Below are 17,549 nucleotides of genomic sequence, written 5' to 3' on the forward strand. Positions count from 1 at the left end.
ACCGTGTCTCCGTTCTGACAGTCACAAATTAATGGTGAACAATTTATGACACAACTAGAAATTAACAATTACTCTAGATTTTCATTGTGGGTCTAATAGCAGATAAATACTAGATGGATTTGAGATGGAAAGATGCAGCAATGATTGTAGTTCCAGAATCAGCGTCACAATTGGAGTGCCAATATTGTGATTTTTACAGCACTATGCCCTCAGAGCAGGCATTTATATGCAAAAATGACAAGGATAAACATTTATCAGGAAGACTCAACTAGAACCAGACTCCTTACCCCTGCTGGTGGCAGGCTGGGTGGAGGAGGAGGAGAGGGGGGAGATCAGACAGAAAGAGGAGATGTGAAAACATGTCCATCAGACCTGTGAAGACTCCCAACCAGTCACTGCAAATCTTTATCGGAGCAGCCTGGTACATAAAAAAATAGTGTTCCATACACATACTGGGGTCAAGCACAATAGTCTGATTAAATGGTCGCCGCCAGTCATATCCAAATCTTTTTACCAGTTCATGTAAACCTATGGGTCAGTGAACGCTTCGCTCCTTTTGATGGAAGATCCTGTTCACGACATCCTTCCTTCATAGTCTGTCAGTTGGAACCTTTGCTAGAACAAAGGCTTAACAATTAATCTTACATTTAGCAATCATTTATAGGTGCTCCCTGAACGTGTGCAACAGTTTCTATTAAATATTTGTGAGGCCACATATGTGACTCACACCTCCTTCAGTTGATATACTTCAGAGGATTATTATTATTATTATTAATGCTAAAAATACAGTTTGTTGCATCAGAATGATAAACATAAAGTACCAGATTTATACGGCAAAGCCTACAGAGAGGCCAAAGGTTGTAGGACATGATATTTGTGAGTTTGTTTACTTTCACATTATTGTATTTTGTTTAGACTTCCATCGGGGGAAACTGTATCTCAGAAAATGAGGAAGGAAATGGAATGAAAACAAAGGAAAAGGAAAAGAACCCGGTGTGATGGAGCCCACCGCTAACTGGTCCAGGTTCAGCAGGCGACGCAGGGACGGTGGCACCACGGCTGCCCTGAGAACACTTTATTTATTTACTTTAAATGAAAGCACAAATGTCCGACCCAGATCATGAGTGGAGGGCTGACTTATTTTGGGAGGGGCGTCATTGGAGAACAAAGGATCAAAACCTCATTTGAACAGGAAGTTGTGGTTGACGGTTGGCGCCTTCATCCAAGGCCACCGTGGTGGCACCGCTGCTTATTGTGATTGCTAGTTACCAAAATATTAGGCTTGTCTGGGTGTGTTTTAGTATTTAGAAGTCTGTTTGATCCTAATAGAAAAACCAGGCAACAGAGCTAAATTAAGAATTAAAAAACATTTTAAAATTTTTGATGACAAAAGAGAGGAAGAAATAAAGAGTTGAGGCTTTGCTTTGAAATATTTACACTTTTCACTTGGCATTTTATTTCATAACTTCGCCCACAAAGTCTTATTTAGCCAGGCAAGACAAACAGAAAAGACATTTTCCTCCCTTATGTTTGTTTTCATTTTTGATTCGATGAGGCTGTAATGCCACGTTTATATTTCGGACTTTGTATTTTGTCACGTAATCACATTTCATAACGCTTTATTTATTTATCCAATATTGAATTTGCTGGGTCTCCATAGCAATCAAGGATTAAACCCTCTAAGCTTTGCTTCTAAATAACCGGTTGCTGTGTTTATGCGCCGACTCCTGCAGAACTGTTTCACCAACGGCCACTCGGGACTGACGCCTGTGTCCAAATACGCCTCATTCAGCTCCAGGCTTGTGTGCTGCTGAAGTGCTGTACATACATCATGTTATGAGCCTGCGCACTTCATTCAGAAGGAATTCCTCCAGACATTTTTCACTCACATTCCTACACGCACGGTGAATTATTTACAATCAATTTAGCTACGGAAGAGGCCATTTATCAGTGACTTGACATTTATGTCTGTCACCCAATTCGCTTGTTTGCCCTTGAACGTCTTCGTGACGATCATGGCGTGTTGATGATGGTTTCCTTAATCAAGAGTCAAACATTCTTACTTTCACCATCTCTGGCAGGGGATGTCTGGTGGACGGAGTCCACGACCTTCCTAGTGAGGGTTTGGGTGACAAACAGGGACCAACTCAATGGAGAGTCCGAGCTCGAGGACTAGAACAAACTTTGAGATTGTCGGGATGTTTCAGCTATGATGGACGCTGCTGGTGATATTTCCCTTCAGGAATGGGGCCCAATCAAGCAGTAATGCTGGCTGTACCGATGGCTGATTTCAGGTCAGCTGTAACTGTTTTTAATTTTACATCTGCTTCAAACATCATTTTTAGAGGAGGTAGACACAACAGTGTTTTCTTCTACTTATTGGCTGCAACTTTTAGGTATTTGTTGACAGGAAAATGAGGGAAGGTATAGCGTGCCGCAAAGGTCACCGCTTGGAATGTTGTGATTGTACGCCTTAATCATCAGGCCACAGACCTACAGGCCTTGTCTGTTATTTTTCTGACATCTCTTCTGTTGCAGAGCTTTTATATATTCCCCAGATACTTTGGGAAGTGCTTTATTACAGATTTTCTTGGACTACAATTTGTCATTTTCTTTCTTTCTTTATTTATTTTAGTCCTTCACTATACCGTGTGTGTGTGTGTGTGTGTTCTTGTACACAGTACATAATGAGGACCAGAATGTACATTTCCCCTGCACAGTGGGTATCTTTTTGGGAAGTGGGGACATTTTGTCTGGTCCTTAGAACTTCATAGGGCAGTTTGAGGGTTAAAACTTGGCTCTAAGGTTAAGGTTAGTTGGGTTTATGTTAAGGTTAGCAGTTAGACACTTATTTGCAATGTAAGAATTGAGGTAAAGGTGATAAGTTAGATTAAAGTCCTTGGGTGTGTGTGAGAGATATTTTGTATTTCATACACAAATGTACAGAAACAGAAAAGGAATTCAGTTCGTAACAATGACAGCATCAACAATAATAAGTATTGGAAAACAAACTGAAACAATCATTTTGACTCCACCTAGATCTTCTATCAAACCCACTGAGGTTTCTGTTTGCACAACGATGGTTAAACATTGATGGGGACACTCTCCGTTCCCTGTTTAAGTTTTTTCTCTCCAACTTCAAAGACAGCAAGAGCGGTAGGGTCAGGGGTCAAAGGCTCACCCATTGCCTAAACGCCCCCATATTTCCTGTTTTGTCTGGTTCTGAAGTGTAAAAAGATCTAAAAAGCAAATTCCATGTTCTCCTGGAGCCACACAGGCAGGATTTCCAATTTCTGCTGATTCTTTACCTGCTTTCTGTTTCAGTTTGGATATTTTATTTACTCTTAAAAGAAAAGTCTCAACAGACGATCATGATTCTTGTCTGGTGATTCTTGATTGATGATTCTCATGAAGTAGAATCCCATATTTTCTTTCCAGATTTTGTGGTTCCTTATTCACAATCAATACACATTTCAATATAAACCTCACACAAGGTCCTCATGATAGTGTCTCTGCAAACAACATGTGGAATCAATCAATATTTCATCCGATTTGTTGGAGCATTCACACAGGTTTGTCAGGTTTTTCCTCCTGTAGTGAGCTGGTGTTCTGCCAATTTCTGCTACCTATTGAAAAAGCACATTAGGCTCATCACTTTCACGGCCATAAACTTTTGCTCCGTGCATCTCAAATGGTGGTTAAGCACATGAGGCAAGAGTAACTGTGTGGGTTAGGTTGCGTCTTGGTTTTGCTCTTGAATATAAAGATCACAGAATTAATTATGTCGTAAGCAATTAACATAAGAGTTTAGGGGAAAAAAAGGAATTTGGGTTGTAAAACTGCCATTGTTATGTTTGTCCTGTATCATACCACCATGTGTCATTTTTAACAAATAAAACCGTTATTAAAAATTCTATGAATAATTCTTTATTTGTGTCTCAGCAGTTCCTTTTGTGTCAACATATTAATATATTGAGTAAATCACATCAAAATATGATCCAGCTCTTGATATGGGTGTGGAGGTGGAAATTAAAGGGGAGAACAATGATGAGCGCTGTTTGACAGACTTGAATTAATGGCGAGTATTCCTGGGGGGGATGGGGGGGGTGCTGTGAATTATCTAAGAATAAGAGTTTCATGTCATTACAGGGGAAATGTAACATCACATCTGTAGTTAAATAAAAATGTAAAATGTGCGTCAATCTCCGAGCCAGGCTGAACCCTTCAATCGGGATTTCCTGACAAAATAATTTACTGAGATAAACAAAGTTCCTCCATATCTGACTTTGATTGGTGAGGGGTGACGTGCAAGTGTGCTTCCCCAGTGCTAAATTACACTGCAGCATGGTCCCTCTCAAAGCCCACATCTGGGATTGGCCGTGCTGGATGCCGTGCTGCTTTAATTTTGGTTATGTTGTTTATAACCCTATAATAGAGACAGTAAAGGACCACAGGGCTGGATGGAAGGAGGTCAGAACACAGACAAAGTAAAAGCAGTAATTTTGACAAAAAAGAAAAAATAAGAAAGAACATAAACAAAAAAACTTGTGGGGATATTGATGTTTTAAGAAACTAAATGAGATAAAGTCAAATTCTTGTGTCTATTAGATTCAGGCAAAACTTTGTGGTCGTCTGATTATGACGTTTCCTTTCAACAGGATCTACTTTGTCGCTGTGATTCTGTTTGAAGACAGAAGAGTGCAGGTTGCAGCCTGCTGTGTTGGGCAACAATAATGGGAAATCTGTTATTATGTTGGGAGCAGATTTGAGTGAGTAGCCAACCCAGAATGCACTTTGTCAACTCCAACAGCCTGAATAAAGTTCAAATACCCCCCAACCACACTGCAAACTCACCCAGCAGATCTGAATTGTAGCTGTCCACCTTTTCAATGTCTGAGACAATATTCGTGAGACATGATGTCTTAGGACTTGAGCGGTGATTTGAATGGTGAGTTAGTTCTGTTCTGTTTTTAAGAGTTTTTAAAGACTGGTCTTTCAAGTTCTGCGACCAGATGTTTCTAAAGTGACACTCATCTTAATTATACATCCCAGTTAAAATCATAACTTCACGGCCCGTAAAGTTGCATGGATGTGCATCTGCTGAGCAGATCAATTGGAAAGTCCCAAAGCTTTAGCAGCAGGAGTGTGACATCCTCCAACGCATTTTTGTTCTCTTCCATTGGGTTGTTCACCCCTCGGTGCGCAGGTGTGAACATTGGTGTCCTGGGTGTTGTCACCTGCTCTCACCACCAGACTCAGCCAATAGCAGAGCAGCGTGGCCCCAGCAAGTCATTGCTGTGTGTCAGCACCACCTTCATCCCAACATCTTGAGGACTGTGTGGACTCGTAGCTGCTTCATGCTGCTCACAGACGTAGACAACAAATACTGTCAATGAACCACCTCAAATCTCTGAAGTGAACTCACCCTTAAAGGAGTATCACATTTTCAAACCCAAACTTGATTATTAGATTTAAGGTTCCATTAATAATTTCATTTTAAGGGAACGTGGACAGAGCTGAGAAAAGGTGACAAGTTGCTCTGGATGACTGAGAACTGCCACACTTCAATGTCTGGAATCCATTAAAACACACCAGTATGTCCTACAACTAGTCATACTTTGCCTTCTGGCCATTATCCCCCACAGACCTACTGAACATTACCGACATCTTGTTAACAGGTGTAGCAATTAACCAGGATTTTTTATAGCTCCTTTGAAAAATGATGAAGCTGTGGACTACTTTCAGATTGCGGCAGATGTATGAGCACAGCTCCGGGAGCGATGTTATGAAGTAATGTCTCCAATGTAAACATGATGTATGGAACATTAGGTATTCTGTATAGACAGCTGCACTAAAGCAAGTGTTAGATTTGGAGCGCAGCCTCAGTGTTTGCTGTAATTCTGACATTGATTCTGACTAAATGTACAATTTAATGCAACGTGATACTGGACTAAAAGGTGTAGCTCCACAAACTGGAGGAAGTAGCTTTATTTAAGAAATAACATATTTTAGCATCAGCAATTAATTCTAGAATTACTTATGTCAATTTTATATATAAGTAAAAACAAATGTGGCCTTGTTTCATCTCAATGCAACTCATGGAGGAGGGGATACCAAAACTCTGATTAGAAATAATGAAGTTCAGAACATCACATTTTTTAAATTTTCATTTCATAACTTAATTAGAGGAGGCAGCAGAACAAAAGCAAACACGGAAAACAAGTTCCAACAGTACAAGAATTGAATTAGGTTTAATAACATTTCATAATAACATAACTTAATATTTATTTTTGAATGAAATACAAGTTCCTCACAAATTGCATATTAGATTCTGTGTATAAAAATACTGCTCCATCTGCTCTGCAGCATCAGAATCTCTTCATCTGTCTGCGTTCTTGTCTTCTCTGCTTCTTCTCATTCACTTCTTCAGGTGCAGTTGGAGTTTCTGCCATGAACCAGGGGCCCAGGAAGTTCACCCACAGCAGGTGCAGTGCACGGGCTGGAGCCTGAGGCAAACAGTCACAAAGAGCAATTGTGAAAATTTGGGCAAAATTTGATGCAAAGATGCAAAGAGTGGTGAAGAGTTAAAAACAGCCTCAGTAGAGATCCAAAACAGACCTGTGCATTTGACTAGAACTCAAAAACACATCAAAATCAGGGGAAAAAAAGAAAAAAGATTGCATTTTTTAAAATAAATCCAACATACCAATTTGATGAACTACTAAAACCAATGTAATGACAATCAATCAAATTAAAGTTCTTACCAGCAACCAGAGATACCAGAAATAAGAAGTGATGATGCTGAGCACTTGTACGATGGCTGTGAGCAGGATAACGTCCTTCAAGTGCCTGAAAAAGAACAAAGAAATCATCACATTTCAGCTAAAATAATGAGTGCAACATTTCAAAAATAACATCAGTATCAACAGAGAAAAACAAAAATGCAGTTCTTTAGACAGGAGAGCATTAGGAGGAGCTTCAGCGCTGAGTAATGTCTCCAAAGCTTCCTGTCCCGAATACACTCCATCAATTAGAGGGTCAGGACAGACAGGCTATAGCCTGATAGGTGAAACTCACTGTCAGACACTCAGTGTACATCATGAAAGGAGGCTAGAGTACTCCATGAAAAAAAGTCCTAATAATATGCAGATGTAGTTCCTGTTCTCTGCATTCAGGATCAACAAACACTATGAACTCCTTAACTTGACATCAAGAATGTGTTTGCAGGGTCACATACTCTGCCATTCCCTGCTCCATGTTTAGGTCTATTCCTCCATCTACCAGGCTTCCGTCCTCAGCAAACACTGGTTTGGCCATGGCAGACATGGAGCGGTAGCTCCCAACATAAACTGCGAGGGCAAACAAAAGCAGCAGCTGCAGGAGAAAAAAAGGAACCAGAATTAAACAAGGCTCAGTGCAATCTAACTTCTCAATTTGAATTATCTTGGACTGAATTCCCTCACCCATGTCCAAAAAGTAGAAGAACTGTAGAAAATCAAAAGATTTATGGCAGCATATATTGCCTGGGAAGGATAAGCCATAAAACAGATCTTCAATTAGTCAACAAACAGAAACTAAATGTGACACTTCAATGAATTGCTCAAAATGTTCAAGATACAATTTGCCTTTGACAATATTAATGTGACAGTTTAGATTAAGACTAAACTCATCTTAATACAAAAGCAGATAGTCAAAATAGTTCCAGATATATTGCATATTATAAGCATTAAAGTAAAGATACCTGGTAAGATGCTACCCGATCTGCAGGCTTTATTTTACTAACATTGGAAACTACACCTTTTCCTTTATCTGTTAAATAAAATATTATTACAATTTCTAAAAATGTGGTTGCTTAAACTGGGAAATCACAACTCATTTAACATAAGACTGGATGCAATAAAAGCATGATTTACTGAGTGAAAATGTATTGATGGCGTAATATGGGAAGAGTATATTTACAATGGAAGATTCTTACATTAGCTCCTAGGATGACTCTTGTGTAGAACTTGAGCGTTGCTTCATTCTCCTCATAAATTTGCTTCTTTCCTTTTGTGCCAACTTTACCTTTAGGCTTTTGAGAAAACAACGGAGAACTATTCAATCATTAGCAGAATATTTTACATCTTTATCATCAACACAAACTAAGCAAATGCAAACCAAAGCTTTATGTGAGACCTCCAAATTTGATGAGGCAGGGAAAATATTTAATTCAGTTTGTGGATACTGCACAATAACATTTGCCTTCCATGCTATTTCTTGAGAGAACTGTGTTGCTTTAGCAACTCAAACTATTCTATTGAATTTATTTTGGTAAATACAGATGTGAGTCAGTCTTTTGCCTCTATTTCAGCTTGCAAGGCTTGTGGCAGCGACATGTGTCCGTTCTCTCACCGCCATCTCGCATCTCCGACCGGCTGTTATTCGTCCCTTCTGCTGTCAATTCTAGAACATGGATCGCTTTATCTCACGATTAAATCGGTGCATCAAAAGTCAAATTTAGAAGTCTTCATTCGGTCCAATTCTTTGTAACACATCAGCATTTAGTTAGTCAGGAAACCAACATATCCGGCGCAGGAAAATGTCGTCATCAACCACGTGACAAAAGCTGTCGATGGGTTTAGACTGCCATCTGCTGTTCATGAAGGTAAACTACAAGAATAATTCTTATTTATGGGGCGCATATGTATTAAACTCATATATTGTTATTACTTCTATACAGCTGCAACCATGAGAAAAACGATCAGATATAGGTGAAATAATAAACATCATAGATCAAGGTTTATTCTCAAAATTGTGATTTTTGACGTGGCTCGGTACTGTTATGGGATGTGTCTCGTGCTGAAGGCAGCTTAGAAGCAGGAACGGTTAACACTACTTCAGAAATGGAGCATCGATACAGACCTGAATCCGAAAAATCGACAAAACAAGAACAATCAATTACCACAATAGGTCTGAGCACTTGCCCATGTGACAACAGAACAGAGTCACATGGGAGCGTCCCATGTGACTTCTGTAGTTCAACAGGTCGAAGAGAGCAACTCAAAGCCGGAAGATACGAATTAACTGTTAAACTACTCTATGTCACCCGACGCTTTTGTGGTTGAACTCACTTAAAGCAAAGACGTAACAGAGAATATTCCGCTGTCTCTGTATGATTTTTGTTTGTTTGTACTGTCGGCAGATCTGTGAAAAGTTTGCTCCTATTTTATTTTTGCAGCCAAACTTTGGACTCTTTGGGCCACCGTAGCTGAAGTACTTCCCAGTAACAACAGAGGGAGGTTCTGCTGGTCAGTGAAACTCCTCAGTTTGTAAACTTCAGCTTGTTTCAGTGATCTCTGTCCGATAGTGGACCTCGTTAATTTTAAAACGACGTTTTATGGTACACAATGGAATATCTGCTCCAGGTTAAAATAGCCGCCCTGGTGGGTTTATTGGTTTTGACCCTTATTTTTGGATTCATCCCCGCTCGAGTTAAATGGTTCCGAGACACAGACGGCACAGGTTTGTAGACGTTACTATAACAACGAACAGAGGTCTGTCAACCTTTGTCTTCAATAAACCGAACAGTTGCTGTTGTTTTCTGTAAGATTGCCTTCTAGCTGCCTTTAGTTTCGGTGTGTTTTAAAGTACAGTGATTGGATTATTCGCAGGACATCGTTTATTTGGTCTCGTTATTCCAAGATAAGCGAATATCCAATGATGTTACAAGATCAGCAGAATGTTTTCGGCCTGTCCGTCTCATCTTATCGTGTGTTTTAGCAGCACAGCGTCCTGTGATTTTATCAGGTCGTTAGCTATTGTAGCTGCTGATTTGGGTAAGAATGGGATGGATATTCGGCCATGGTGCAAATCCAAACATCCACATTCAAATCCTCACGTATTTGGCCTCAACCAAGTGAAGATGTGACTACCTCTGTCAGCATGAATAACCGCTGTTAGTGGATGACTCGTGTTATAGCCTCATCTTCCTGTACGAGTCATCTGACATGGGCGAAGCTTCCTTTGCTCATATTTCATGAACATTCTTCCTCATGATGTACTTCGACTTATGAATATAAAGGTGAAAGCACCACAAATTCAAAATCCTGATACCTGATACCATCATGCATCGCTTGGATTTTCTGTTTAGGAATGAATTCAGACTACCACGGGCTTTGTTGGCCTATTGGGGGAAAAACGTTATGTTTTTCATGATTTCATGATATTAGAAAATTGGAAAATAAACAATTTTGTAGTTTTGAGAAACCTAAAGCCGTTCACATATAAGTTACAAATTTGTAAACCGTAAAACCTGTTTGGTTATTGTTCGAGTTGTCTCTAATTCCTTCTCAAATGTGTAATGGACTTTTTTATTCTGATCTGCAGAAACCCATCGGACAGTTCTGAGTCTAATCAGCTGTTTCGCTGGAGGCGTCTTCTTGTCAGCATGTTTCCTCGACATCATTCCGGATTATTTGTCAGACATCAACACGGAGCTGCATGCTCGGCAGTTGGAGGTATGTCCATGTAGGACAGGTTTGGACATGGACTCGGTCATTTGTCCAGAATATCGCCAGTATAGCATCAACATGTGATGTGTGAACATTCTTTTGACATTTAAATGGAGTAATAATAATAATAATCCTTCAAATTGAATAATCTCTCTATGCTGGTCTCAAACAGACCAGTTTCCCTCTTCCAGAGTTTATCATGGCTGCTGGCTTCTTTACAGTCCTCATTCTGGAGAGGATTGTTCTGAACTGTAAGGAGATGAGAGCAACTCATGAGGAGAGAACCACCCTCATATCAGAAAGAAAAAGTGGCCACGGCCACGGCCACGGCCACGGCGACGGTCCGGACCCAGAGAGCAGCGGCCACCACGTTCATGTCGACTTTCAGGCTCATTCCCCTTTCCGCTCTTTCATGCTGTTCCTGTCCCTCTCCCTCCACTCCATTTTCGAGGGGCTGGCCATCGGCCTGCAGACCACAGACCCAAAGGTGAGAGGGAAAAAAGCTCATGGCAGGAATCAGTCAAACTGAAAGGTTGAAGGTTAAAGCCAGAGGAAAAGAAACCCACAGTCACAAGAGACTTGTTGGTATTTCGTGGTCATAAGACCACCTCAGCCGCTTCAGTGTGCTCTCAGAAACATTCTTCTACATGTGGGTTTATTCTTTGTGTGCATCTAGCTGCACATTTATATCCTTTACACATTTGCATCAATGAAATGTAAACTTGAGATCACAAAATAGTTTTGAAAATTTAAATTTCATGCTGCATAAATGAGGTACAATTACAGCGATGATGCTAGTTCATGCCAGATTTAGCAGTACAGCAGACCTACTTTGTTTGGTTTGTGGGTAGCTTCTGAATTTCAAGTTTAATCGCATCGTTTTCTTCCAGGTGCTGGAGATCTGCATCGCTATACTTGTCCACAAGAGCATCATCGTGTTCAGCCTGGCTGTGAAGCTGGTCCAGAGCGCCATCCCTCCTCTGTGGGTGGCTGCCTACATCGGAGTGTTTGCCCTGATGTCCCCTGTTGGCATCGCCATCGGCATAAGTGTGATGGAGGCTCAGTTAGCCGCTGGGCCGCTAATCCAGGCCATCCTGGAGGGCTTCGCCGCTGGGACGTTCGTTTACATCACCTTTTTAGAAATCCTCCCTCACGAACTCAACTCCCCCGGGAAGCAGCTCCTCAAGGTGCTTTTCCTCTTGCTGGGGTTCAGCATCATGGCGGCTCTGTCGTTTCTGGGCTGAGACGTAGGTTTGAGGAGGCGTTTGCCCAAAAACAGAAACTTTATCCTCCTCACCGGCCACTCAGGCTGGTTTCTGTTGAAGGACACTCACACAGGAGCCTGTGTGAGGACGACCCCAAGATGGCGAAAAGGAGGATTCATTTAAACGTGACATTAAAATCTAGTTTATTAAGAGTACAATCAAAACTTAATTCCTTGCAGGTTTTAAAACTCATTTGCACAGATTTTGTTTGTTATAATGGTGATTGATGTGTGAATATAGTTTTAAACAGCAGTATTTATTCCTTTTAAAGGGATTTAAGTCAGGAGACACTGGACACAGTGACACAGTGCCTGCGACGCAACTCGGCTCCTGACACGCAAGCAGTTATTGTCTGACATTGAGATGTTACTCAAAACACAGAAAGAGGGCTGCACTGTTTACATCTTATTTTTTGAACCTTTTTCATGTTTGTGGCTTCATTTTTTTTTTAAAGAATTACATTTTATTTGGTACGATCCTTTCTGCTTGCCAAGCCTAAATTTGGTCCTGTTTTAAGTGTTTTTACTGCCCTGGTTGGTTAAATATGACTTAATCATGTTTTTAGATGTGGCTCCCACCAGACTGCTGCATTTATTTTTAATTTTAAACTTGTGTTTAATGTAATTTGAACCATTGATGCCTTTGTTTGCTTTAAAGAAGTTGTGAGAAAATACCAGAGAATGGCTAATATTCACTTTGTGCATTTTCTACTGAAGAAAAGGTTGTTATGGCAACAAATGTAAACAAACTGACTGCTATTATATCAGGAGCTTTGTGCTTTTATAATTGTTTTTACCAATTTACCACAAGTTCACTTGTTTTTATAAAAGATCTTTTAAATGTTGGCACATTAGAACAGTGAGTTTACGATGTGTAAAGTGGCAGTGTTTTATTAATGTACGGCACTGATGGATGAATATATGAATGGATGAAGTGATCTGTGCCGATGTTGAACACCCGCCATGCCACATCCACAGAAACTCTCGTTTAAACGGGTTATTCAGCCACAGTTCCTGTTTTGTCATGTGATGATCACATGTCTTTATCAGCACTAACAAGGAAGAAAACTGGTCGAACATGTGGTTTAGATGATTAGAATATTAATAAAAGATTTGTCACATCAATGAAATGCGCATTTGTATCATTTTCTTTATATGCCACTTTTTAAAATTCCCATTCTGTTAATATATCACCATCTTACAGAATGTTGATGGCAGCCTACCAAGTTAGCAATTGATAAATTAGAGTCTACTAAACACAGTTTATTACTCAATTTGAAAAATTTTGAGTGCCGTTTTTCACATTACAACAACATAGTGCATTCAAAATAATCCATTACGCACATAAATGAAGCCAAAAAAGGGCCGCATCGGGCTATTGCTGCCGCTAGGCGGCGATGTCGAGCCTCTGCCTGTGATGGCTGAAACTAAGGCCTCCGCAAGGGGCCCTAATAAAACCAGGTTTCTCCAAATTTGCCTGATTTTGAATCTGAATAAGTTATATTGAGTTCTGGGGGGGTTATGTATCTGTTAATTCCCAATTTCAGGCTTGCATGAAGGCTGTAATGCCTTACATAACGCAGCCACGGCTGCCAGTTTGTTCATTTGCGCGGTGACAAATTACTTTACTTCAAAGAACCCAAATGAATGTCAAAAACAAAGGATCTGGTCATGCTTCAGCGTCGTTAACCCCTGTCTGTCTGAGACTATTCCCAGTCATCAACTAATGAGAGGTGGGACAATGACAAACGACAAAAGTCTCATGAAGTCTGCCAGGACCTCAGTGTGTGGAGAGAGACCCTGAGAGTCCTCCGTGCACTGCAGCTTGTTAGCCTTTAATGTTTATTCAACGTGATGGTGTTTGGGTCCGTACGATCTCCAACAAGTCCAATTTTTCACGCTGCAATGCTCACGGTCTGTTATGTGAAGGGGAAAGCAATTTTTAAAACTCAGCTTCTCCTCTCAAAGTCGCCCTCAACAGTGCCATATAATCCAAAAATTAAAAAAGAAAGCAAGCTTTTATATATTGAAATAGTTTTGAAATAGTTTTGTGATGCTGTACAATCATGGGACTTTAAGGAATGTGTAACGCGCAGCTGAAAACACGAGGCCTCTGCAGGTGGCCCCATAACTCACATGATTTTGTGCCCCACCTCACATGTCCCCCCTGAATGGAGGCCAGAGGGAGACTTAAATTTGAGTCAGAACACAGGAAGAAGTCTGTCTCCAGACAGGAAAAAGAATGACAAATTCATGGAGTATCCTTCTATTTTTATTTCCTCGATTTTGTCCCGTGGGGTCGTCCATCTGGGCCGGACTGACACACCCCTCCCCGACCCCCCCTTACCTCTGCCCCCTGCGGTTTGCGTGATGTAGATTTGTAATCCGCCGTGTCATTCTAATCCTTCCTGGGGTGACGTTTTCAGTCACTCCTCCCCTCGTGCTCCTCTGTCCTCCGCTCGCCTCCACTGCCACTCTGTCGACTCGTCTCACCCCGGCTGGTTAAGGTAAGTTGGATCAGCTTTGTGTCGAGAATTAAGACCATTGTAATAGTTGATCGCAGCTGGTTGTCGGATGACAACAAACCAGCGAGGTTCTTGTGTTGTCTTTTAATTTAACGTTCTAATCATTAATCATTGGTACTGATTAAGTAGGATACATTTGTAATCACCACCCTCCCTAAAATGAGGGGCGTTTGTTCACGATCCAGGTCCACGCTGTCCTGCTTGTCTCCGTCCCTGCCAGCTCTTTCTTCAGTGTGGGTGAACCTGCAGTGAGACTCTGCATCCATGGCTGCTGTGAGTTTGATTCCTTCTGCGGAGTCAGTTTTGGTTTGGCTGCACACAATGCTGATTAACGCCGTTGTTGATCGACCGTTAAGCTGTTTTTAAGAAGTGGCTTTAAAGGTCTTAATCGTCTGAGGCAGATTTAACAGCCACTCGCCCGCTCAAATCGGGTTCTCAAACAAAAAGTTGCTGTTATGAGTTTGACGCACATTCTTCCCCATGCAGACTGGATCTTACCGTATGGTGTCTGAGGAGGAGCAGGCCATGAGGTCTAAGCTGGAGCATCTGACGGTGAAGGACCACGGGCCCGTTTTTGGACCCTGCGCCAAACTTCCAGGCCACACCGTGCAGAAGGTAGAACTAAAAAGCGGCTGCTGGACATGCAGAAAAGCCTCCGGCACATTTGTCCTGCCGATGTCTCATTGTGCGTTTCTCCAAAGGCCAAAGATGAGCTGAACGAGACGGACGAGAGGCGGGCGTCGTCAGTGAAGGACCTGCGGGCCATGATGAAGGAGAGGGCGGCGGAGGGGGACGATCTGGCCAAACTAGTGCAGGAGCGCTTTGGAGACAAACCGGACCCTCTGCTGCTCCGCTTCCTGAGGGCCCGCAAGTTCGACACCAGCAGAGCCCATGAGCTGATGAAGGGTTTGTTTCCTGAGTCAAAACAGTTACATTTCAGTCTCACAAGGTCCGTTTACAAGTGAGCGTTTATGCGTTTTGATTCAGCGCCAGCGTTTCAAAACGTGTTGCAGTAATTGAGGGTAGGGCCTCATTTGTGTTCCTGTGTTCTCCACACATCACTGAGACAGGGAGGCATGTGTTCGTTAATTGGAAGCTTTAGATGCTCCGGAGTGTCCCCTCACAAAGGCCTCCTTTGTGTCCAAATGGGACAGAGAGAAAACTTCACTGATGTCCTCGCAGCGTCCTGGGAACTGAAGAAATACCACAGTGTCAACTTGTTTATTGTTCCTGTGCATACAAAGAGGAGCAAAAGAGTTCTGATTATGGTTGTTATGGAAATGTTCCAAATCTGCTAACTGAATTTAAAATTGACAGTGGATGCATGGATGGATGGATGGATGGATGGATGGATGATGGATGGATGGATGGATGGATGGGTGGGTGGTTGGATGGATGGATGGGTGCATGGATGGATGGATGGATGGAGGATGGATGGATGGATGGATGGATGGATGGATGGATGGATGGTGGTGGATGGATGGATGGATGGATGGATGGATGGATGGATGGATGGATAGATGGATGGGTGGATGGATGGGTGGATGGATGGATGGATGGATGGATGGATGGATGGATGGATGGATGGATGGATGGATGGATGGACACATTAGCCCTCTGATGAACCCACGACAACCGGTCCAGATTTGTATGGAACCTGTCATGTTTGGACCTGATCTGTCCTTTCTTGGGTTAATTAGTCCATCAGAGGTTCATCACAGCCTGAACCTGCGGACAGTCGCGCCATTGTTGGGTCGCTGTCCTCACGGTCTCCGCGCATCATTGGGGAAGGAGAAGAAAGTGTGGCCGAGCTTTAATTCACCGTGTTTCTAGGTTACGTGCGCTTCAGGAAAGATTACCCAGAGCTGTTCGAGAACCTGACCCCAGAGGCGGTGCGCAGCACTATCGAGGCGGGGTACCCGGTGGTTCTGCCCAGCAGGGACAAGTACGGCCGCGTTGTCCTGCTCTTTAACATCGAGAACTGGGACTTGGAGGAGATCACCTTTGATGAGGTACCTAAGAATATCGATCGATTGATTTTAGACCCCAGGACTGACTTTTATCTGCACGTACCGCAGATCTTAAGAGCGTACTGTGTGATCTTGGAGAAGTTGCTGGAGAACGAAGAAACCCAGATCAACGGCTTCGTCCTGATTGAAAACTTCAGGGGCTTCACCATGCAGCACGCCTCGGGGATCAAACCGGCCGAGCTGAAGAAGATGGTGGACATGCTGCAGGTCAGGAAGCGCTCGTGTGGAGACGCTGCTTCACGTCGCGTCCGGGTCTATAAATGGCTTTTTGTTTCCCCTGCAGGATTCGTTCCCTGCCCGGTTCAAGGCGGTCCACGTCACCCACCAGCCCTGGTACTTCACCACCACCTACAACATAGTGAAACCCTTCATGAAGAGCAAGCTGCTGGAGCGGGTACGTCTGCACGAGATGGTGGCAACCTGTTGACCCTGAAACCATGTTTTACGGGGTTTTCTCCCCATCACTTCCCTCAGGTGTTCGTTCATGGTGACGAGCTGGACGGCTACATGAAAGAATTTGATGCCGACATCTTGCCTGTAGATTTTGATGGCAAAGCAGCCATTTCTGACTACCGAGCCATCGCCACCAAGGTGTTTGGCTCCGAAGATACGGCACTCTGAGAGAACTGCTCGGCCAACCTCATCCTCCACCTACCGCTGTTTCATAGGTGACCCATTCAGATGCGCGACCTTACCTTAAAGCTAGGATTTATTTTCTTATTACCCAGACACGAGAAATAAAGCATTTACCTCTAGTTGGGAGGGGAGGGGGGGTTACAAATACACTATGATTAAACAGGAAAAGAAGACGGATGTTTAGATAGTGGTTAATGCCTGTTATGAGTGCTGATGTTGAGGGAGCTGGTGATGGGATGATGTAGTTTAATAAGTCAGGATTTAGAGTCAGAGGTTTTGTTTGCCTTAAATAAGTCACAGCATACACCTCATCCTCCTGCCAACAGTCTTAAATATACACAAGTGTGTCGCAGAGACCGGTGACGGATCAGCTCCACAAGTCTCCTCGTATATCACCATGGAAACGGAAAGCTCTGCCCGCAGTCTCGTTTGAGTTGTAACACTTGGATGTTTGGTGAACCACTGTTCCGCTTTGCAGTTTATACCAGGCTGAGCTGTTAACCATTAAAATAGATTTCTTTTTGCCCATTCATGTCTCATTTATAACCGTTGTTATAACAATGTTATAATTCAACATATTGTCAGACAATAACGGATAATCGCC

At 42.3% G+C, this 17,549-nt stretch overlaps 3 protein-coding genes across 3 annotated transcripts; 2 read left to right on the forward strand and 1 right to left on the reverse strand.

Moving 5' to 3' along the window:
* Positions 1-6,223: 6,223 nt before the first annotated feature.
* Positions 6,224-8,589, reverse strand: tmem208 (transmembrane protein 208). Its single transcript, XM_057025249.1, has 6 exons — positions 8,392-8,589; positions 7,976-8,071; positions 7,464-7,523; positions 7,238-7,374; positions 6,765-6,849; positions 6,224-6,506 (listed from the first exon to the last, which is right to left on the reverse strand). The coding sequence occupies exons 1-6, from the start codon at positions 8,395-8,397 to the stop codon at positions 6,369-6,371; spliced, it is 522 nt and encodes a 173-aa protein (XP_056881229.1). The 5' UTR covers positions 8,398-8,589; the 3' UTR covers positions 6,224-6,368.
* Positions 8,590-9,293: 704 nt separating this feature from the next.
* Positions 9,294-12,884, forward strand: slc39a1 (solute carrier family 39 member 1). Its single transcript, XM_057025248.1, has 4 exons — positions 9,294-9,501; positions 10,366-10,496; positions 10,663-10,977; positions 11,381-12,884. The coding sequence occupies exons 1-4, from the start codon at positions 9,387-9,389 to the stop codon at positions 11,732-11,734; spliced, it is 915 nt and encodes a 304-aa protein (XP_056881228.1). The 5' UTR covers positions 9,294-9,386; the 3' UTR covers positions 11,735-12,884.
* Positions 12,885-14,125: 1,241 nt separating this feature from the next.
* Positions 14,126-17,473, forward strand: LOC130517387 (retinaldehyde-binding protein 1-like). Its single transcript, XM_057019222.1, has 8 exons — positions 14,126-14,261; positions 14,465-14,552; positions 14,766-14,894; positions 14,981-15,185; positions 16,113-16,291; positions 16,358-16,516; positions 16,593-16,703; positions 16,784-17,473. Exons 2-8 carry the CDS (start codon positions 14,544-14,546, stop codon positions 16,928-16,930), a joined length of 939 nt encoding a protein of 312 aa, XP_056875202.1. The 5' UTR covers positions 14,126-14,261; positions 14,465-14,543; the 3' UTR covers positions 16,931-17,473.
* Positions 17,474-17,549: the final 76 nt, after the last annotated feature.

This window comes from Takifugu flavidus, chromosome 2 (genome assembly GCF_003711565.1).
Source record: "Takifugu flavidus isolate HTHZ2018 chromosome 2, ASM371156v2, whole genome shotgun sequence".
Taxonomy (NCBI): Eukaryota; Metazoa; Chordata; class Actinopteri; order Tetraodontiformes; family Tetraodontidae; genus Takifugu; species Takifugu flavidus.

What these genes read in the sequence shown, in the direction of transcription:
- tmem208 (XM_057025249.1), bottom strand. An exon ending in GAGTCATCCTAGGAGCTAAT is followed by an intron (nt 7,524 to 7,975) that starts GTAAGAATCTTC and finishes TATCCTTCCCAG; the next exon opens with GCAATATATGCTGCCATAAA. An exon ending in TCTGGTATCTCTGGTTGCTG is followed by an intron (nt 6,507 to 6,764) that starts GTAAGAACTTTA and finishes TGTTTGCCTCAG; the next exon opens with GCTCCAGCCCGTGCACTGCA.
- LOC130517387 (XM_057019222.1), top strand. An exon ending in AGCCCATGAGCTGATGAAGG is followed by an intron (nt 15,186 to 16,112) that starts GTTTGTTTCCTG and finishes CCGTGTTTCTAG; the next exon opens with GTTACGTGCGCTTCAGGAAA. An exon ending in AGATGGTGGACATGCTGCAG is followed by an intron (nt 16,517 to 16,592) that starts GTCAGGAAGCGC and finishes TTTCCCCTGCAG; the next exon opens with GATTCGTTCCCTGCCCGGTT.
- slc39a1 (XM_057025248.1), top strand. Translation starts at nt 9,387, where the DNA reads ATGGAATATCTGCTCCAGGTTAAAATAGCCGCCCTGGTGGGTTTATTG. An exon ending in TGCATGCTCGGCAGTTGGAG is followed by an intron (nt 10,497 to 10,662) that starts GTATGTCCATGT and finishes GGTCTCAAACAG; the next exon opens with ACCAGTTTCCCTCTTCCAGA. An exon ending in TGCAGACCACAGACCCAAAG is followed by an intron (nt 10,978 to 11,380) that starts GTGAGAGGGAAA and finishes GTTTTCTTCCAG; the next exon opens with GTGCTGGAGATCTGCATCGC.